We start from the raw sequence: 21,042 nt of genomic DNA, 5'->3' as shown, positions 1-21,042 counted from the left end.
ACAAAAGCAGACAAAATCACCGACATAATAGATTAAGAGAAAGTCTCTCCATTGGCCTGGGCAGAAGCAGAGTAGTTTAACGTCATATTAGAAAGGAAAATCCACACAGTGAGCTGCTGTGAGCTGAAATTGACAGCCCAAAAGGGAAGTGGAAGCAGATGTAATCGAGTCTTTCAAAAGAAACATGACAAATGCCTGAAGGAAAACTATATGTAAGCAACACACACAAAACGCTGGAGGAACTCAGAGGGTCAGGCAGCGTCTGGGAAAATGCTGAGACCCTCCTTCAGGACTGTGAAGGAAGGGGGAAGATGCTTGAATAAAAAGGTGGGGTGAGGGGAAAGAGGCTAGCTGGAAGGTGATTAGTGAAGCAAGGTGGGTGGGAAAGGACAAGGGCTGGAGAAGAATAAATCGGATAGGAGAGGAAGGTGGACCACAGCAGGGAGGGATCCAGCAGGAAGTAGCAGGCAGGTGAAGTGAGGTAAAAGGTCAGAGTGGGGAATTCCGGGGGTGGGGGAGGGGTGGGGAAATGTGTTTACCAGAAGGATAAATCAATATTCGTGCTGTCAGGTTGGAAGCTACCCAGATAGGATATAACATTTCGCTCCATCATCCTGAGGGTGGCCTTTTCTTGACACAAGAGGAGGCCACGGATCAACATGTCAGAACAGGAATGGAATCGGACTTAAAATGTTTGGCCAGCAGGAAGTGTCTCTTGTGTTGGTTGGAGCGGAGGTGCTCGATGAAGCGGACACCCTATTTACAATGGGTCTCACCAATGATGAGGAAGCCGCATCGGGAGTGTGGGATACAGTTGACGACTTCTGCAGGTGTAATGTGCCTCACCTGGAAGAACTGACTGGGACTCTGAATGGAGATGAGGGAGGAGGCGTATGGGCAGGTGCAGGTGTACAATATGTAAGGTCATCAGGAAAATGCTGGAAATGAGGATTGTTTTTAACAAATCCCACTATTGGCTCAATGGATTGAGAAAAATGCTTTGGTGTTGTAATAATACAATGACTACTTCAGGTGTGCTCTAGGAAGTCTTCAGCAATGGACTGTCCCTACAGAATTCTAATCTGCATGTTGAACATGTGTGGCAGCCTTAGCAGGCTCACTGGACTTCTGTTACTTTTGTTGAGTGAAAACAGGTGGAGAGAGGTATAAGAGTGAGGGAAGAGACGTCTTGGACTGAACAGCTGCAGAACAAAATCTGGTGGGAGTTTGTTTTGGGGCTTTTGATCGCGGTTAATTGCTTGAACAAAGTGTCTGTTTCATTCTCTCTTGCTAGTGGGATGCCTAGGGCTATCACCATCTACTGTGATCAGCTGCAGGGGTGGAAAATCAGTCAAATGCTGAGGGTATGACAGGTCAGGCACGGGCGGAGGGAGGAATTTGGGCAGAGGCACCTTGCAGCGAGTTACTGTGGGAAGTATGTTTCCTGTTACTTGAAGTATGGCTGATTGAGTCCTTTCTTGTGATTCTTTGGGCTAGGATCTGACCAAGCAGAGAACATCAAGGTATGCTGAAGCAGGTTCTATGTTTTCCCCCAACATAGAGGGCGGTAAGTATAAGCAGTAAGCTCCAATGAGAGGTGCCATAGTTGGGTATATTTACTACATTCACCAGACACTTGGACAGCCACACCGGTAGGAAAGGCTTGGAGCGATAATGGCCAACTGCAGGCAAATGTGACTGACTCATGTCGGCAACCTGGTTGGCATGGATGAGTTGAGTCACAGGCCTCCTTTGGTACTGCACAATTCTAGGACCCTATCTGCCTGTTTGCGTTCAGTAACCTGGGCAAATTGCAGCCAACATGCACGTGGCCTACTTATTGGAAACTATATCACCTGACCTGGTAGCTCTGTTCACTGGCATGCATAAAACTGAAGGCCAAGAAGAACATCTGTAGATTCACATAATCTCCAATGAATTCCCAACTGCACTTTGGAATCTGCTTTTAGAAGAAATTCTATCACACGGCATGTTTTTTAAGAATGAAAACAGGTGGAGAGAAGGATAAGAATGAGGGAAGAGACTTCCTGGACTGAACAGCTGCAGAACAAAATTTGGTCGAGTGTTTGTTTTGGAGCTTTTGATCATGGCTAATTGCTTGAACAAAGTATGCACCATGTGATAATATTGAATTGCACAAACACATTTGCTTTACAGGAACTCAGCATAATGTGTTCTATTCATATTAGCAAAGCCGGTATATGCACCTTATTATTTGTTAAGTTACCTGTGGTATTATTACTTTATGAGTTATGTGTATGAGTTATATATACTGTGATGTGCACCTTGGTCTGGAGGTACGTTGTTTCGTTTGGAGGCCTATACATAATGACAATAAACTGAACTTGAACTTGAAATGTCACAATTAATTCGACCTGCTCAAGAAATTCAGAGTTCCCATTAGGCAGAGTTGGCAGAATCTTATTACTGCCATTTATTATATATTAGGCTGAATCAAATCTATTAAATCAGGGATTAGCTATCACTAATTGTAATCAATGTATGAACTTAATGAAGAGACAGGAGGTTACTGAGTTCATCAAATCCACGCCAGCTTCAACACAGCAATGCCTTCCAGGTTCCTATCTTATTTCTCTGTAGCCCTGCATCTTATTCCCTCCCAAAGCTGTCAACTCTATTATCATTTAACTGAATGAAGCACAATTTACAGCTATCAGTGCATCCTTGGAAGCTAGAATGAAATAACCAAGCTATTCGTAGTCAAAGGGCCATACAGCATAGAAGTGGCCCCTCAGCCCAATTTGTCCATGCTCACCTAATATAGTCCCATTTACCTCTGTTTGATCCATATTCATCTTTCCTAACCATGCACCTGTTCAAGCTTTTTTAGAATATTCTTATTTAAAGCCTGAACCCCTTCCTCTGCCAGCTTATTCCATATATCTACCATTCTCTGTGTGAAATAGTTGCCCCTCAGTTTCTATTAAATCTCTCCCATCTCAGCTTAAACCAACGACCATTAGTTCCTGATTTCCCAACCCTATGAAAAAGACTATGTGCATGCACCCTATATGTACACCTCGTGATTATAACATACAATTTAAAGGTTCATCCATTTCCTATGCTCAAAGGAATGAAGTCCCAGCATGTCCATCTTTTCTCTCCTCAAGGTGGCAGCAGTAACCCACTCATTTCCACTAGTTTAAGTCAGTGACTTGATCTGAAAACAGGGTGATTTTGTAAAGACATTAGAGTGGGCAGGTTGTCTTATGAGGAAAGGTTGGATAGATGAGACTTGTACCCATTGGAGCTTGGAGGGAGTGAAAGGTGACTTGATTGAAACATATAAGATCCTAAGATCGTGACAGGGTGGATGTGCAGAGGATGTATCCGTTTGTGGGAGAATCAAGAATCAGAGGTTGCTGTTCAGAAACAAGGGGCCATCCATTTCAATCACATACAAAGCAAGCTTTTCTCTCAAGGGATTGTGAGTCATTGAAATCTCTTTCTCAAAGTGCAGTGGAAGCAAAGTCTTTGAATATTTTTAAGACTGAGGTAGAAGGATCTTTGCTTAGCAAGGAGGTGAAAGTTTACTGTAGGTAGGTAGAAATGTGCAGTTAAGTTCCAGTCAGATCAGCCATAATCATATTAAATGGAGAGAAAGGTTTAAGGTAAGTGTAGACTACTCCTGCTATTAATTTGGATATTCATATGTTTATATCAGCAGGTGATCATTTAGTTCAATATCTCTCAGTACTTACTATTGACCCTCTCTACTAATCACTCTTGAAAGGACAAGTGGCTTTGCCTGTGACAATCAATCCAGATCATTGTTCTGAGTCTCAATCCCTCCAGTGTGGAGGAATGTCCTTCCTAACAGTCATAGACTATTGTTCATTATTTTCCTCATTTGCCCACATTCCTGGGTTGCAATTTAACCTTATATGTTTCTCAAACCAACATATTTAACATCCTGTCAAGCCTATGAGGTAATTTCTCATTTACCTTCTTTCATATGGAATTGTAGGTAATATTGGATAAGTGAAGGCTGAGGATGTAGAACATTTATTACCAATTGACTATGGCAGCAAAGTAGGAGCTTAATAACAGCCCGTTATGATTTGAAATATTTTATATAACAATCATAAACTAAAATGCATCAAATAGGAGAAAAAAATACATTTATCTGAAGATTTTCATTAATATATGTTGCATGAAGCCTCGACTGCAGTAATGAAACTGTCATGGTGAAGTATAATGTATCTGAAATTCCATCACGTTATCAGTTAAAGATGAGTACTCACCTCTATTGCATCTGCTCCTGCCTGGAGCCCAGATGAGCGCTCAAAGCTCCCTGTGCGTTTCAAATATTGATACCTGAAAAGAAATTGAGAAACTAAGACCATAAGGCAGTCGAGTAATATTCTACGTCTGAAATAATCTTCAAAGTGACCTGCCTTTCATATTCTACAGGCTTTAGTGATATCCCAGTACAGAAAAATGCTGCTTACCCAATCGACAGAACAAAAAACACGAATCAGAGGATTTCAGGGAAACCTCGATCAAAAGGTTTAATGGCAATGGATTTAGTTATCATCAGCATGTTTCAAAGTGCAGAAACTTAGACCAGAACTGTCTTGATTGCAGATGTGGATGTAACGTATAGAACACACAAAATATGTTAATAGTGATAATGGATACAACATGCAAAAGAGAAACATGTCAGGATTAGCTTAACCTTATCGGTAGCACGGTTACCTTTAAGTCAGAAGTTACAGGGACATGTGAGCACAAAAGCGTAGATGTTTTAACATATATTTATATAATGCAAAAAGCTCCAGGGCACGAATACAGAAAATAGGAGCAGGAGTGGGCCACTTGGACCCTTCAAACCTGACCTACCACTTAATCCGATACAGCTAATACAGTATATGATGGCTTCAACTCCTCTTCTGTGCCAGTTCCCCAAAATGCTCAATTCCTCAATCTTTCAGATCTTTATCTATCTCCTCCGAAAATTGATCGAATGATCTGGACTCCACAACCCCTGTGGGCAGAGAATTCCAGAGGTTCACTACACTCTGAGAGTAGAGGTTTCTATAAATGAGCGGCTTGCTGTTTTGCAGTTGGATCTCCTGGCTTGTGACTCTGCCTGTAGTGGAAAAACCAACATCCACTGTACTTTAGGTCTTAAATGTGAATAATGTCACTCTTCATTCTTCTGAACTCCAAGAAACAAGATATACATCCAGGCTGTCTAGTCTCTCTTAACAGGAGAATCCTCTCATCCTAGGAATTAGCCTGACGAATCTCCTTTGGACTTCCTCCAATGCTACATGTCCTACTTGAGCAAAGGGACCTAAACTTTGCAGTCTTCCATCACTTCGTACCCTATCCCGGTACCGGGCCGCAAAGAAACGATATGATTTGTGGATATGAAACGATATGAGTCAGCTGCACCTTTCCTCATTCCCTGTCATGCCCACTGTTGAAATTGAATGCACGCGAGGTCACAGTCGCCTAAGCACAGTGATACCCTCGCACCAGGGATCATTGGTTGGCCTCAGGTGACTGGCCACCTCGTGTGGCCGGTGAGAAGTGCCATTGCTTCTGGCTGGAGCACGGACAGATGGGCGCTGCCTCTAAACCTGTTTAGCACACTGAATGTTCATGGGGAACCCAGTGCTAAAATATTCGTAGACGACCTAATTCGGGCTGAGGGTTTCGTAAGTAGAAGAGCAGCTATCTCGCTGCGATCTACTGAAAGTCATCCCTCCAGCCAAACATTTGTTGGCCGATAGATCCTACCGGGGGGGGGGGGGGGGCAGGCATGTGCCCTGTCACACTGCTCGCGCTCGGTCGGTCGCTCTCTCCGGACTGTGACTGCCGCAGTCCCACTATGGGGACCTCCGGCCCTTACCTTGTCCTCTCACTGGTGTTTTGCAACGATATTATATGTTCATATGAGGAAAATATGCGCTGTGTGTTTAATATCCAAATGTTACTTAAAATGTTATGATGTTACTGAGTTATAAGTGAGTTATAATTGACATCACTATGTTCATGCGAGGAAAACATGCGCTCTGTGATAAATATTAAATTCATTAGATAAACCCTTTTAGAAACAAAATTGAGTGTATTAGCCACTGAAAAGTGACTTGTAGTTGACTTATCACCTATATTCCAGTTGTGATTAATACCCACACCACCGCCCCGCCGCCCCCCGTTGGCCGGTCCGCAAGAATATTGTCAATATTAAACTGGTCCGTGGTGCATAAAAGGTTGGTGACCCCTGCTCTATCCAACCAAGGTTGTTTAGGTGGTCAGAATTGCAGATAAACAGACATTTATGAGTTATTTTGTGTTCAGCCTTCTGTCTTCCACAGCTCCCTTGACAACACATTCTGATATTCCAGCCTTTTCTGCATCCATATTCCATTCTCCCAGCTTCTCCATCTCTTCTTGCTTTCTATTCCAATGCCTTTCAACCTTTGAACTTTAATTTTCATTTTTTATCAACCGAGGAATTCTCCCACTGGACGTGTTAGGGCCCTGAATCTACATTTCATTTTTGTTTTCACCCTTTTGAAATCACCCTGTAAGCCTCCACAATTAAGAGGGCATTGTTCAATCATTATTTACACCTCTCCCCTTTCCTTGACACACTCCCATACAACCGTATGAGATGCACCTAAGTTAAGTTCCGTCCTGTCATCTAGAGACTCAGACACCCTTTGCAAATGGAATCAATATATTAGTATTTATTTTAATTTACAAGCCAGTCCTCACAATGTTCATAATGTGGTCTCCTGGACATCGGATGAACAAATGCAGATGACGTGGAAGTTGGGTAGCTTATGCTGGCGACAGTGGCATTCTTGACATAAACTCTACTCAGTCAACAGGTATAACACTGAATTTATGGTTATCCTCCACTTGAATATCCAATCCCACTGAAATTTGACTTCTTTGTCTTTACGCTTAAACTGTTTCAATAAATAGCAGTCTCTTGGGCTTGAAGATGACATGCTTCCATTCCTGCTTTATGGCTTTCAATGGCTGATGATGGCAACATGGGGCCTACAGACTTCCATATGTGGGGCAGAAAAGGCCTGATGGAGAAAGCGGTTGGATAGTTTCTGAGATAGTGTGCATCTTCTGCCACGTACACAAGATTTCTCTGCGCTCCTGATGCATGTTTTTTTTAAAATCTGGTACATTATAACCCTGCTTAACTTGTAGTGACATGAATGTATCTTCGTGTGATATTGAGACCAAATTCAATTCTATTCTGAGAACTAAGTATGATCAGGCACACAAGAATAGTTTGGGGAGGAGGATGAAGTCTGGCAGCAGGACTGAAGGCCATAAAAATGTGTCAACATATCCTGTCGGAATTTCTTTACCATTTGGTGAAGCATAATGGAAATCTGAATGAGGGGGGATTTGATAGAGGTTTACTAAATTATGAGGGATAGACAGAGTAAATGTGAGTAGGCTCTTTCCACTTAGATTAGGAGAGATAAATATGAGAGGACATGGCTTTAGGGTGAAAGGGGAAAGATTTAGGGGGAACATTAGGGGGAACTTCTTCACTCAGAGAGTGGTGGAAGTGTGGAACGAGCTGACATGTTAAGTGCAGGCTCATTCTTAAGTTTTAAGAATAAATTGGATAGCTACATGGATGGGAGAGGTCTGGAGGGTTATGGACTGGGTGCAGGTCAATGGGACTAGCGGAATAAAGTTTCGGCACAGACTAGAAGGGCTGAATGGCCTGTTTTCTGTGCTGTAGTGTTCTATGGTTCTCTTCTTCACTGCACTTCCAAAAACTGAAAAACGTGGAACTTAATTCCTGCTATTTCAATGTGTCAATACGGATTTGGTGTTAGTGGATAAAGCTGGTCCCACAATTCATCTTGCTTTGTGCAAACTCAGTTCTTCAGTCAGGATTTTGCATTTAATGTACAGTAATCAAAATAATTAATTTCTCATCTTGGTTTCACTCTTGCAGACTGAGGGAAAATTCAGTTATAGCCTCTAGGACATGAATTTTGACTTATAATTCCCATCACTGTGAATGTTACTGAAACAAATCTCTGAAACAAGTCGTCGTGTAGTGTAATTGCAGTTCATATGTCAAATTAGTTCTGTATACAACATGTGACATGCGGAGACCTTTAAAAGTCAATGGGAATATTTTTGAATTGTGAATGAAAATGTACCGACAGTTCCTCACTTTATATTGGCATTTTGATGTTTTAAGTGCTACACCATATGTTGAATCTGTGATTAGCTACATGACAAATTCTTAACTGCAGCATGTCACCAATGAAGACAAACACTCTCACAACGAGTCCTCAAAAAGACAGAATTCCTGACCTCCTGCCAAACCTTAGACACTTTAAAGCCCAGTATTCTGACAGCTGATTACTGGAGTTCAATTTTTACCATTCTTTTCTGCTCCTGTCAAATTCTATTGTCCTGTTTACTTGATTGTCATTTACTGGTTAAGACAAAAAAATGAATGCTTGGGAGCCAAGCCCCTGCATGTCACCTTTGTAGTAAATAGCACACAGAGTGGGTAGAGAGTGGAGTGAGAGGGAGAAAAAGGTAAAAGTAGCCAAATAGTTACTCCACCCCCCTCCCCTGCCAAACCAAGCTTGGGCTAGGTGGTGTCACCACCATCTGATATCTACCATTGAGGGTCAGACATGAAGACTGAAGACTTTAGTAAGTTACTGCAAGGGACAACCAGTGCCTGGAAAACAGTGCATCACTTTCGGTATAGAAGTGATGGAAGCAGGAGGGAGGCGGAAAGAAATGATAAATGAAAATCAATTGAAAAAGCAGTATGTACAGTGTCGTTACTTACACCTCTAATTTAACCTTACCAATGTTCATGCTGCCAGTTTATTTTTTTCTCCTTTCTTGCTGCTCGCAACTGTCTGACAAAGTGAAATCCTCTTTCAGTGCCTGACTGCCGTGAATTATTCAATATTTGCAAGGCACATCTCCTGCCCCAATGACAGCCCTTACGCTTTGGTAAAACTGCAAAAATCCTGGTTTCCGTTACTGCCTTTTGGCTAAAGCTGGCAGAAGCATCAGCTCTGCAATAGCTGCCTCTATGCATTCCTCATGTGAAAGTTCACATTGGGTTGCCAGCCCTTGGGCTAGGTAGGGGAACTGCCCTGAGAGCCTGCGCAGAGTTTAACCCGATGAAGCACAGCAGTCCCCATTCAACTGCACAAGAAAAATCCACTGCTGGAAGAAACAAGAGTGTTTTTTGTTGTTAACTTTTTTATGGTATTTTAACTTGATTTTTACTATACAATCACTTTATTCTTTAAGTAAAAATATTAAGCTTTATTCTAATGTAACTTTTTTTGATTCATCCTGATTATGAATGTAAAGACATACTTTGACAGCATTATTGGTTGTGGTGGGTACTTCAGCATCTGTCTGTGAGCTCAGTTGTCTTATTAAGCTGTTATAGCCCATTTGCTACACATGGCCACAGTTAAACACCAGAAACTGGGCTACCAGGGAGACAATCTTTGCAGGAAGAAACAGTAATCCTGGGGCAAAAAAAAATATCTGCTGCAGTTCATCAGTACTCAGTAAAATGGTAGTTTATGGCTCAGTCCACAGGACCAGGGTTGGGCCAGATCTGCTCACTGCTCCACCACATTTACCGGCTCTGCACTGAACTGAGGGGAGGCTGTGGCCTGCTCCGGACTTCGTGTCTGTGGACTCACATTTGATCTGAACGCTATTTGCTTGCTTTTATTGTTTGCACGATTTGTTTTATTAACTCTGCATCATGACTATTTAACGGTCTTTGTTTACGGGTTCTTTTGGGTTTCTTAGTTTTGTGGCTGTCTGTAAGGAGACGGATCTCAAGGTTTGATAATAAGTGTACTTTGAACTTTGAGCTGGGTTTGAAGGGCCAGGAGACCATTGTGACTGCCTTTATGAAGTTCTCTCTTTCCCTGCTTCGTTGAGTTGCTCGTGGAAACGATCCACTGAGCTAAACTGCTCTGACAGCTTGAGACGATGCAACAACAATTCCAGATGAATGACAAATGATAGCCTCTGAAAGACAAGCATGCTGCTGTAATCTGTCTGATATGCAAACTGTCAGCTTCAATTTCAATCACCTTTAAAATCACAAGGCACTTGCCAATAGATAAACCAAGAGAAATTGTTCCACATCGTTTCAATAGTGTACAATCAAAAAGTACTGATCAGCATTGATGCTACTGGAGGGGAGCAGATTGGATTGTAGAATTGAACTGCTGGAGTCACAAATGACCTGGGATTTAATAGCAAAGTCAGGATGGCTGCACAAAGCTATCATGTAACATTCATTACTAAAAAGGAACAGAGGACAATGTGATTTGTTGTATGTGGTATAATAGCTGGATTCATGTGTTTAAATTAACTACAGGGGGTTGCAATAACCTGGAAATATTCAACTACAAAAGAATGAAAAATAAAGACACAGAGCAATAAAGAATTCAGTAGCAGCATGGTGATGAGGTGGAAGGCAATGATAAGAGACTGGATTAATTTAGCTCTATGTAAAGTAGAGCAACATTCCCTGATATTTTGACGAGGCAAAATTAGAATATGATTATTCACAGTAGTGTAGTGATTAGCATAACACTACTAGAAGGCCCACCACTTTCTGTAAGGAGTTTGTACATTCTGCCCTTGACCGCGTGGGTAGGTTTCCTCTGGGTGCTCTGATTTCCCCCCACATTCCAAAAATGTATGGGTTAGTAGGCTAATAGGTCACATAGGTGTAATTGGGAAGCGCAGATTGTTAGGCGGAAAGGGGCTGTTACTGTACTCTATCTGAATTTTTTTTTAAAATACAAAAATAATTACAAGCTGCCTTCATCCTAGTTACACAGAAATAATGCTGGATGGGTATTTTGCGAAAAAGGGAAATAAAGTATTACTGCATTGAAAAGTGTTGATTTAGCAGTTATATCCAATTGCTGTTAGCCTTTCCTTATTCTCCATTTCATTTTAGATAAAATATTCAAATTGCCTTCATCCTCAAAATTGACTTTAGAGACATACACATGTACATAAATACCATCCATCACTGCATCCTCCAAAATCTGTAATGCATTATGATCATAATAATACCTTTTCCAGTACTGTAACTACACTGCCATTGCACTAAAATGCACTGGATTGCATTCTTTCTGAAACAGAGGCATCATATTAAAAACTCGATACATCGCACATTCCCAGTCTCCAGCATTCACAATGGCACAATAACTTTGCAGTGAAGCTTTTATAAAACCCTGCATCAGCAATTTTTTTTTTTCACTGTGCAAATTCAAACTTCTTCCCACAGACTGTTTTAGCCAGTTTGTGTACCACTTAACTTTTTAAATATAATATTTCATGTTTCACAAAGAAATATTTAAAATTAATGACAGGAAAGGCTCAAGTCTGGTGTACAATTCAATGTGATTATATCTGATCCTCAATCTCAATGCCACCTTCTACCCCTTGTGGACTTTTATGCTTAGAACTCCATCGCTTTCTTAAATATATATAATGACATGGCCTCCACTGCATTCATAGTAGACAATTCCACTAATGCAGCATCTTAAAATAAAATCTCCTCATCTCACTCCTAATGTCTGTGACCCCTTGTTTAGGAACCTAGAGCAGGAGTTCCCAACCTGGTGTTCAGAGATGCCTTGGTTAATTGTAAGGTTCATTGGCATAAATAAGGTTGGAAACCCTGTTCTAGAGCCTTCAAATACAGTCAGCATTCTGTATGTTTCATTGTCTTGTCTCATTCTTCTAAATTCAGACTTTCAATGTTCCCCATTGATTAGGGATCCCTAAACTTCCCATCTTCTTGCAGAGACATGCTACTTAGAACTCTTACTATCTCATTGTTAAAAGCCTCAGAACAGGAGTGGTTGTTTCCCCAACAGCAGCCACACACAATCTACACTGTGGAGATCTGCCTTTAGCATCCTAATTTGAGGACCAACTCTATCTTATTTGCATGACTACCCTGAACTTACTATGGTCACTACTTCAAGATTCAATATTCAAGTTTATTTATCACATTAAAACATACAGTGAAGTGTGTACAGTGAGTCCTGATGAAGGGTCTCGGCTTGAAATGTCAACTGTTATTAATTTCCATAGATGCTGCCTGACCCACTGAGTTCCTCCACTGTGTTTTGCCCTGGATTTCATAAGACTAGAGACCATAAGACATAGTAGTAGAATTAGGCCACTTGGCTGATTGAGTCTGCTCTGCCATTCAATCACGGCTGATCATTTTCTCCCCTCCTCAGCCCCACTCCTCTGCCTTGTCCCTGTAACCTTTGATGCTGTGGCCAAACAAGAACCTATCAACCTCCACCTTAAATACACCCAACAAACTGTCCTCCATAGCTGCCTGAGGTGACAAATTCCACAAATTTTTCACCCTTTGGAAACACGAGGGGGTATTTCTTTACTCAAAGAGTGATAGCCGTGTGGAATGAGCTTCCTGTAGAAGTAGTAGAGGCCAGTTCAGTTGTGTCATTTAAGGTAAAATTGGATAGGTATATGGACAGGAAAGGAGTGGAGGGTTATGGGCTGAGTGCGGGTAGGTGGGACTAGGTGAGATTAAGGTTTCGGCACGGACTAGGAGGGCCAAGATGGCCTGTTTCCGTGCTGTGATTGTTATATGGTTATATGGTTAAGAGATTTCTCTGCATCTCTATTTCAAATGGGCACCCCTCTATCCATTTAAAATAAGAAGCTGTGTTCTCTTCTCCCAGACTCTCCCACCATGGGAAACATCCTTTCCACATCTACTCTGTCTAGGTCTTTGAACATTCAAAAGGTTTCAATAAGATTTCCCACTCACTCATCTAAATTCCAGCGAGTACAGACCCAGTACAGGTCAAATGTTCCTCATTTGATAGCACTTTCATTCCCATCATCATCCTTGTGAACCTCCACTGAAACCTCTCCAATGCCAACACATCTTTTCTTGGGTAAGGAGCCCAAAACCGTTTACAATACTAAAGGCGAACCATCACTAGTATCTTATAAAACCCCAGCATCAAATCCCTGCTCTTATATTCCAGATCTTTTGAAATGAATGTTAACATTTCATTTGCTTTCCTCACCACTTACCCAAACTGCAAGTTAACCTCTAGGGTGTTCTGCATAAGGACACACAAATCCCTTTGCATCTCAGATATTTGGATTTTCTTCCCATTTAGAAAATAGCCTGTACATTTATTACTTCTACCAAAGTGCATGACCATGCATTTTCTAACATTGTATTTCATTAGCCATTTTCTAGTCCATTCTCCCAATTTGTCTAAGTCCTCCTGCAGCCTTTCTTTTTCCTCAAAACTATCTGCCCCTCCACCAATCTTCGTATCATCTGCAAACTTGGCAACAAAGCCAACTATCCATCATCTAAATCACTGATACACAGCATAAAAAGAAACGGTCCCAACACCACTGGTCACTGGCAGCCAACCAGAAACGGATCCTTTTATTCCCACTCACTGCCTCCTACCAATCAGCCACTGCTCTAACCAAGCTAGTGATTTTCCTGTAATACCATGGGCTCTTAAGTCTCATGTGTGGCACCTTGTCAAAGGCCTTCTGAAAGTCCAAAAATACAACATCCTCTGCACCTTCTTTATCTATCCTACTTGTAATCTCCTCAAAGAATTCCAACAGGTTTGTCAGGCAAGATTTTTCCTTAAGGAAATCATGCTGACTTTGTCCAATCTTTTCCTGTGTCACTAAGTACTCCATCACCTCATCCTTAACAATTGACTTCAGCATCTTCCCAACCACTGAGGTCAGGCTAACTGATCTATAATTTTGTTTCTGCTGCCTTCCCCCTTTCTTCTATAGTGGAGTGATCTTTGCAATTTTCCAGTCCTCTGGCAGAGGCCAATGATTTTTAAAAGAGCATTACTAATGCCTCCGCAATATCTACTGCTACTTCTTTTATAACCCTAGGTTGCAGTTCATCTGGTCCGGGTGACTTATGCATCTTTAGGTCTTTCAGCTTTTTGAGCACCTTCTCCCTTGTAATAGTAACTGCACTCACATTTCTCTTCCCTCACACCTTTCAACATCTGGCACACTGTTAGTGTCTTCCACAGAGAAGCTGATGCAAAATATTTATTTAATTCATCTTCCATCTTTTTGTCTCCTGTTATTATTTTTCCAACCTAATTTGCTAGCAGTCCTATATCCACTTTCATCTTTTATTTTTTTATATGCTTGAGAAAGCTTTTTCCATCCACTTTGATATTGGTTGCTAGATTACTTTCATATTTCATTTTTTCTCTTCTAATGATTCTTCTAGTTGCTTTCTGTAGGGTTATAAAAGCTTCCCAATCCTCTGTCTTCCCGCAATTTTTGCTTTGTTGTATGCCCTCTCTTTTGGTTTTACACTAGCTTTAACTTTCCTTGTCAGCCATGGTTGTACTATTTTGGCATTTGAGTATTTCTTTGATTTTGGAATATATCTATCCTGCACCTTCCTCATTTTCCTCAGAAATTCAAGCCATTACTGCTTTGCTGTCATCCCTGCCAGCATCTGCTCCCAATTTACTTTGGCCAACTCCTCTCTCATACCACTGTAATTTCTTTTACTCCACTGGAATACTGATACATCAGACTTTACTTTCTCCCCATCAACTTTTAAGTTGAAGTCAATTATATTGTGATCACCCTCCTAAGGGTTCCTTTACCTTAAGCTCCCTAATCACGTCTGGTTCACTACATAACACCCAATCCAGAATAGCTGATCACCTGGTAGGCTCAACGACAAGCTGCTCTGAAAAGCCATCTCATAGGCCTTCAACAAACTCATTAACTTGCAATTCATTACCAACTTACTTTTCCCAATCTACCTGCATGTTAAAATTTCCCATGACTATTGTAACATTGACCTTTTGACATGGCTTCTCTAGTTCCCATTCGTATTCTGTAGTCCGCATCCCAGCTACTGTTTGGAGAACTGTATATAACTACCATCGGTTTCTTAACTCAACCCACAGGGATTCAACCTCTTCCAATTCCATGTAACTTCTAATGATTTGATGCTATTCTTTACCAGCAGAACCATCCCACCCCCTCTGCCTACCTTCCTATCCCATCCCTCTGATACAACATGTAACCATGGACATTAAGCTCCCAATGGCATAACCACTTTTCAGCCACAATTCAGTGGTGGCTATAACATCATATCCAACGATCTGTGAAAGTGCATCCACTTTATTTCTTATACTCGGTGCATCGAGATATAACACTTTTAGTACTGTATTTGCTATCCTTTTTAATTCTGCATCCCTAATGCACTGATACTCACCCTGCTGGGTGAACCATCATCTGCCTACCCTTCCTAAGAGTCTGACTGCACACTACCTTTGCTCTTTCACCACCCATCCTACCCTGAGTCCCTTCAGTCCAGTTCCCATCCACTTGCCATATCAGTTTAAACCCTCTCCACCTGCAGCATCCAGCATCTGCAGATTTTCTCATGTTAGTGAAATGTACTGTTTGTTAACAACCAATACACCCGAGGGTGTGGTCCTTTCTTATTCCTAAATTATACCCATGTAACCTCATTCCTCGAAGATATTCTCCCTAAACACTACTGTAATGATCGCCCCAAAAACTGCTGAGATGTACCATAAATGTAGCATGAATTTTCAAAAGTTAAAACGGTCAGATATTCATTAGCAATTAACAACTTTTAAAACGATTCAGATTCAAAGTTCCTAGTAAAGTCACTTTGACTGGATCTGCCAAGATAATGCAAATCAGAAGGAAGAAATGTAAATTGTCTCAAATTTTTTTTTTAACTAAAGCAAGCTTCTAAAGTTCTGTTGTGTCGTAACTGAAATTCATGTGAAAAGATTGCATTGAGTATGTTGTATATTGCTATGCCTCCAATGTGAAAGCCAATAAATAGCTCAATTGGCTACCCACGCAAAAAATACATTCATTTTGAATTCTTCATTCGAAGGGATATCACCTGAACTCTTGTCCAGACTCAATGTTGCTGCTTAATTTTACAATTGCTATGGAATTTAACATGTCAAGAGCAGAAACAAGCAAAATCAAAGGATAAAAAAGTAAATATGATATTTTAACCTGCCTCGCAAAATAGCAAGGTCTTGTGCTGATAACATAACCTTGTCATTGCTAGTGCCAAAATACATTGTACTGTTTACCTCTGTTGAACACCTGCTGTACTTTGTGAGGAAGACATTATCCATCTAGATTACACCAGTTTTGCCACAGCTTGACTACTGTTTACAATTTTACATTACTGGAAAGATATGATTGCAGTGGTGAGGGCTCAGAGGAGATGTACGGTATTTTTGACAGGAATTGAGAATTTCAGGTACAATGAAAGACTTGGTAAGCTAGGTTTTGCGGAATGCAAGTGGTGTACAGGACACTTAACTGCGTTTATGAGAACTAAGATAGGGTAAAGAGCTTGGACCCATTTCCTTTAATAGAGGGCCCAAATACCAGCAAGTATAAACTTAAGGTAATTCATGTAAAGATTAAACATGAGGTGAAGAAACTTCTTTTTCCCACCTGGAGAGTGCAATGAGTCTGGAGCTCATGGCTTGAAAAGGTGACAGGGGTAGACACCCTCCTCATTTTCAAACAGTCCTTGCACGTATATTTGAGCAGTGATGATCAGGACAGTTCAATGACCTCATTCTGGAAGGTGGGATTGGGTGGAGGAGCTCTTTTTGACCAACTTCAAAATCGTCAAATGGCCTCCTGGGTCATAAATTCTGTACAATTCTCTGACAGATAAAACCTAGTTTACTTTTCAGAATTCATTAATGACCTAAGTAAATGGTGCTAGAGCTAATTTTACACTAAGCTCAGGAAGTATTTAGGAAAAGTTGCCTTTTTGATTTATTCAATGACATATGCTTTTCAATTCCTATTTAAGTCTAGAATGGTGCATAGTTCTTTTCTCCCTAATAAAAGCAAGTGTCTGCCAAACATGACAACAACCACCATTTGCCTTTTCCTATAAAAATTTGACTCTAAAGCATGTACAGTACCGAGGAAGTCTGCTGTTCTTCAAGGCCTCCTCCACATCCATGTCACTACTGTCAAAATCAATGATGATAATGTTGAAGTTTTCATCTTTTGTTGTCTTGTAGAGATCTTCCATATCTGTAATGAACTGCTGCACCCAACGGGCCTGGTTCTTTACTGTAAAGTTATAAAGGAAAGATAATTGCTGATGTAAAGATTACTTGCAGCAATGGAAGAAATGAATTTCCCACCTTTCTTTTCCCCTCCCTGGAGGTCACAAGATAACACAGATTGGGAAGGCAATTAACCCATCTAAAATTATCCTTAATGGAAAGTGTTTCTCCTGAATTATATTTCCCAGTAGTTTATTCAACAAATTGAACACTTCATTAACACTAACTACTCTTTGAAAATCATTCAGCAGCTGTAAAGTAATTTGAGTATTCATGAATCATGAAAGGACTATAGAAATACAAGAACTTCTTTTTTTCACACCTGAATGACTTATTTTAGTCCCAAGTTTCTCTTTTGTTAGTTTAACAAACTATCGTCTCATGCAAGAATATAAAGTAGACTTAAGAGTTCTATTTTAATAATGTTTATTAATTTAGACACCTTTATTTAAATCTGACAGGCACCATTATAACCAATCATGACTCAGTTGTGGGAACCTATCCCAACATTCTTTGCTGCATTACCTCATTGTTCGGTATTTGTCCACTGAAATGCGTCAGAGGCACAGGCACTGTGGGAATTATTTCTCATCATCTAACTACAGACTAAGTACAAGGAAATTATTTTAAAAGTGGTGAAAAAGAGTGACAAACCCATTGCACAGTTAATTCTCTTACGGTGCATATATTGTCTCACAAACCAAAGTACACAATTTAATGATTTGATAGTTACCGTCAGCATCGGTGTGCTCAGATTTTTTTAGCATGTCGCACCAGACAGTCAGCCATTCTTGTCTGGCGTGCAATGTCAGGATTGGTCTCCTTTCAGAATAACTGGGTCACGATATGAACATTCCTGACTCGACCCCTGTATTTTTTTACGAGGTTGATGCTCAACCCGGCACAGATGGAAAGCATGCTCGGTGGTGGCCCGACTTGGATTCGAACTCGTGAGCCTTCGCTCCAGAGTCCGGCACTTATGCCATTGCACCATTGCCATTGCAATTCTCAGATTCATATTATTTTATTGTCAAATACACCAGCATTTAATGAAATTCCTTCTTCGTGTGCAAATTTATAAAATTAATTACATTTTTTTCTTGCTAGAATTGTGAAAAGTAAGCTTTGCAGCTTTATAATGTTGGTGACATCATATTTCCCAAAGGTAACAAATGGTACCAAAAAAGCCTCTTTGAAAGAGAATTTGTAAATCATTGTTTTTATAGTTGAATAAACAAATTGATGTTTAAGCTGTGGTCTGAAATGAGAGGCTGTTAGAGAGGAGTGGGGAATTATGGAGAACCAGCAGAGATATTATTGTGGGCAACAGACAATAAAGAGAATGGAGATTTCATTGATGAGAAGTCACGTACAGTTCCAGAGTTTCCTATGAGGTGGTGACAGGGCAGCGGGGGTATCTACAGTATATGAGGTGGAACTTGCTTCATGAAGCCTGAATATGGCTTGTGGCCAGAAAGCTCACAGGATGCCATGGTAGCATAACAATTAGCATGACACTATTACAGCTTGGGACATCGGAGTGTGGAGTTCAATTCCGGCACAGTTCTGTAAGGAGTCTCTGTACGTCCCCTCTGTGGAATACGTGGGTTTTCTCCAGGTCCTCCCACAGTCCAAAGGCGTACAGGGTAGGTAAATTGGTCATTGTAAATTGTCTGCGGATTAGGTTAGGGTCACTTGTGTTCTCGGGGGTTGCTGGGATGCTTGGCTCCAGGGCTCTATCTCTACACGCTCCATCACTACATAAATAAAATAAAAAATCTGGGATGCATTTGAACAACTCTGAGCATTTGAAGCCAGTGACATCATTTGTGAGGGAATGGCTGTACGTGAGATTATAAACCAAATCCTCAGATTAAATTTCAACCACAGACACGGCTACATTTTGAGTGGCCTCATTCGATCATGTCCTTTTGTTTTCATGAATCTCAAGAGAAACAGCAACAAAGAAAAATTTTGAATTGAAATCGGAAATAAATAGAGAAATAATTTTAATTTGTACTGAGATTGTTTCTTTTTAATTAATGCTAGATTTAGAACTTGCCCTGTAACAAGGTTACATAATTAATGTGTAGAATTCTTCTGAGTCAAGTTACAGTGTTGATTACTTTGTACATGGAAAGTGGAAACCAACCTACTTCATTTGGGTGGGGGAAGGTGCAAGGGGAACCATCTGCTTTACCTTTGATCATCCATAATACTGTCACAAACGGCACCAAAAGAAACAAATGACAATCATTACGGATGTGGAATCACTTTTCTTAAAGATACGTTTTCTGAATTTACAATTATTTATTTGAATTAAGCATTTTCTCACCTGGAACTACAAAATGCACCATGACACTGGATCTCATATGTAAACCAATTGGTTGGCACAGTAGAGGTTTGGAATATGGGACATCCTGCTGAGTGGGCTCCTTATCCTGCAGTTCTGTTGTTACTTCAATCCCATCATCTTGTTTGCTTCTGTGCAGCAAGAGGTAGATGTACTCTGTCAATCGGACCACCTTCTTTCCTTTCTCCATCAGCTCCAGTTCAACAAGGTACCTATTGCCACGAGCAGAATCCCTTCGCTTTTCCACGTTAATGATCCGCAGTAGTGTATAAATCCTATTAAAAGGGCCAGAGAAAGGGAGTCCCATGAGATGCAAAGGAAAAGTTATTGCCTGTGGTGGAATCAAAAACCACCCATCAATATAAAGTTGTCTGACTATTCCAATGAAAACTCATTGAATCATAGCCAAAGAACACTACAGCACAGAAACAGGCCCTCTGACCCATTTAGTCTGTGTTGGACTATTAATCTGTCTCCTCCCATCAACCTACCTCCGGACCATAGCCCTCCATGCCACTCCATCCACGTACCTATCCCAATTTGTCTTAAAAGTTGAAACTGAACTCACACCCACCACTTCTGCTGGCATCTCCTTCCACACTCTTACCACCCTCTGAGTAAAGAAGCTCCCCCTTCATATTCCTCTTAAACATTTCACCTTTCACCCTTAACCTATGACCATTAGTTCTATCCATGACCAACCTCAGCAGAAAAAGCCTGCTTGCATTTACCCTATCTATATGCTTCATAATTCTGTAAACTTCTATCAACTCACCTCTTATTATCTTACACTCTAGGGAATGAAGTCCTAAACTATTCAACCTTTTCCTAAAACTCAGGCCCTCAAATCCTGGCAACATTTCTTGCAAATTTTCACTGCACTCTTTCAATCTTATTGATGTCTTTTCTGTAGGTGACCAAAATTGCAGGCAATGCTCCTAATTTGGTCTCTCCAACACCTATACATACAACTTCAACATAATGCCCCAATTGTGCATTCAATACTTTGATTTATGATGACTAATATGCCAAAAATTTACCCAAAGGATGGACAGAAAATGGAGCATGTTTCAAATGAGAGTAGTTAAGTTGATTTAAGGAGCTATATTGTAAATTAATGAGCAAGAGAATTAGAGAAAGGGGTTAGATGAAGGACACCTCTATGGAATGTACACACTGTAAAGAATGGTTATGCTAAATTCACATGTATGTCATAAAATACTGTGAATAAATTAAAATAAATTATCTATCAAATTGCTTTCATTTAATTGGCTGCTGATCAGTAAACAATGCTTCACAATGCGGTACACCAGAAAATGTATTTCTTTTAACATTTTTCCAATATGCCTAGAAGGGTTTTGTTTTACTTGAGAAAGTTAAATGAAAGTCCAGAAGCTAGAAGAAGAGAAATGCACCTTTGTCCACTGGCATTAAATGTGTGGAAGCGCTTTG

At 40.6% G+C, this 21,042-nt stretch overlaps 1 protein-coding gene across 1 annotated transcript in view; it reads right to left on the bottom strand.

Annotated features, from left to right (window-relative positions):
* The window catches only part of b4galnt4a (beta-1,4-N-acetyl-galactosaminyl transferase 4a), an 819,684-nt gene that overhangs the window by 56,855 nt on the left and 741,787 nt on the right, over positions 1 to 21,042 (bottom strand). Inside the window, exons 15-17 of the mRNA XM_059975496.1 lie at positions 19,573 to 19,865; positions 17,088 to 17,241; positions 4,287 to 4,359 (exon numbers count right to left, since the gene is read on the bottom strand). Coding sequence (XP_059831479.1) covers positions 4,287 to 4,359; positions 17,088 to 17,241; positions 19,573 to 19,865 — 520 coding nt within the window. The remainder of the gene's footprint in view (positions 1 to 4,286; positions 4,360 to 17,087; positions 17,242 to 19,572; positions 19,866 to 21,042) is intronic.

The sequence above is a fragment of the Hypanus sabinus genome, chromosome 7 (assembly GCF_030144855.1).
Source record: "Hypanus sabinus isolate sHypSab1 chromosome 7, sHypSab1.hap1, whole genome shotgun sequence".
Lineage (NCBI taxonomy): Eukaryota > Metazoa > Chordata > Chondrichthyes > Myliobatiformes > Dasyatidae > Hypanus > Hypanus sabinus.
This window is presented reverse-complemented; position numbering and strand designations above follow the sequence as displayed.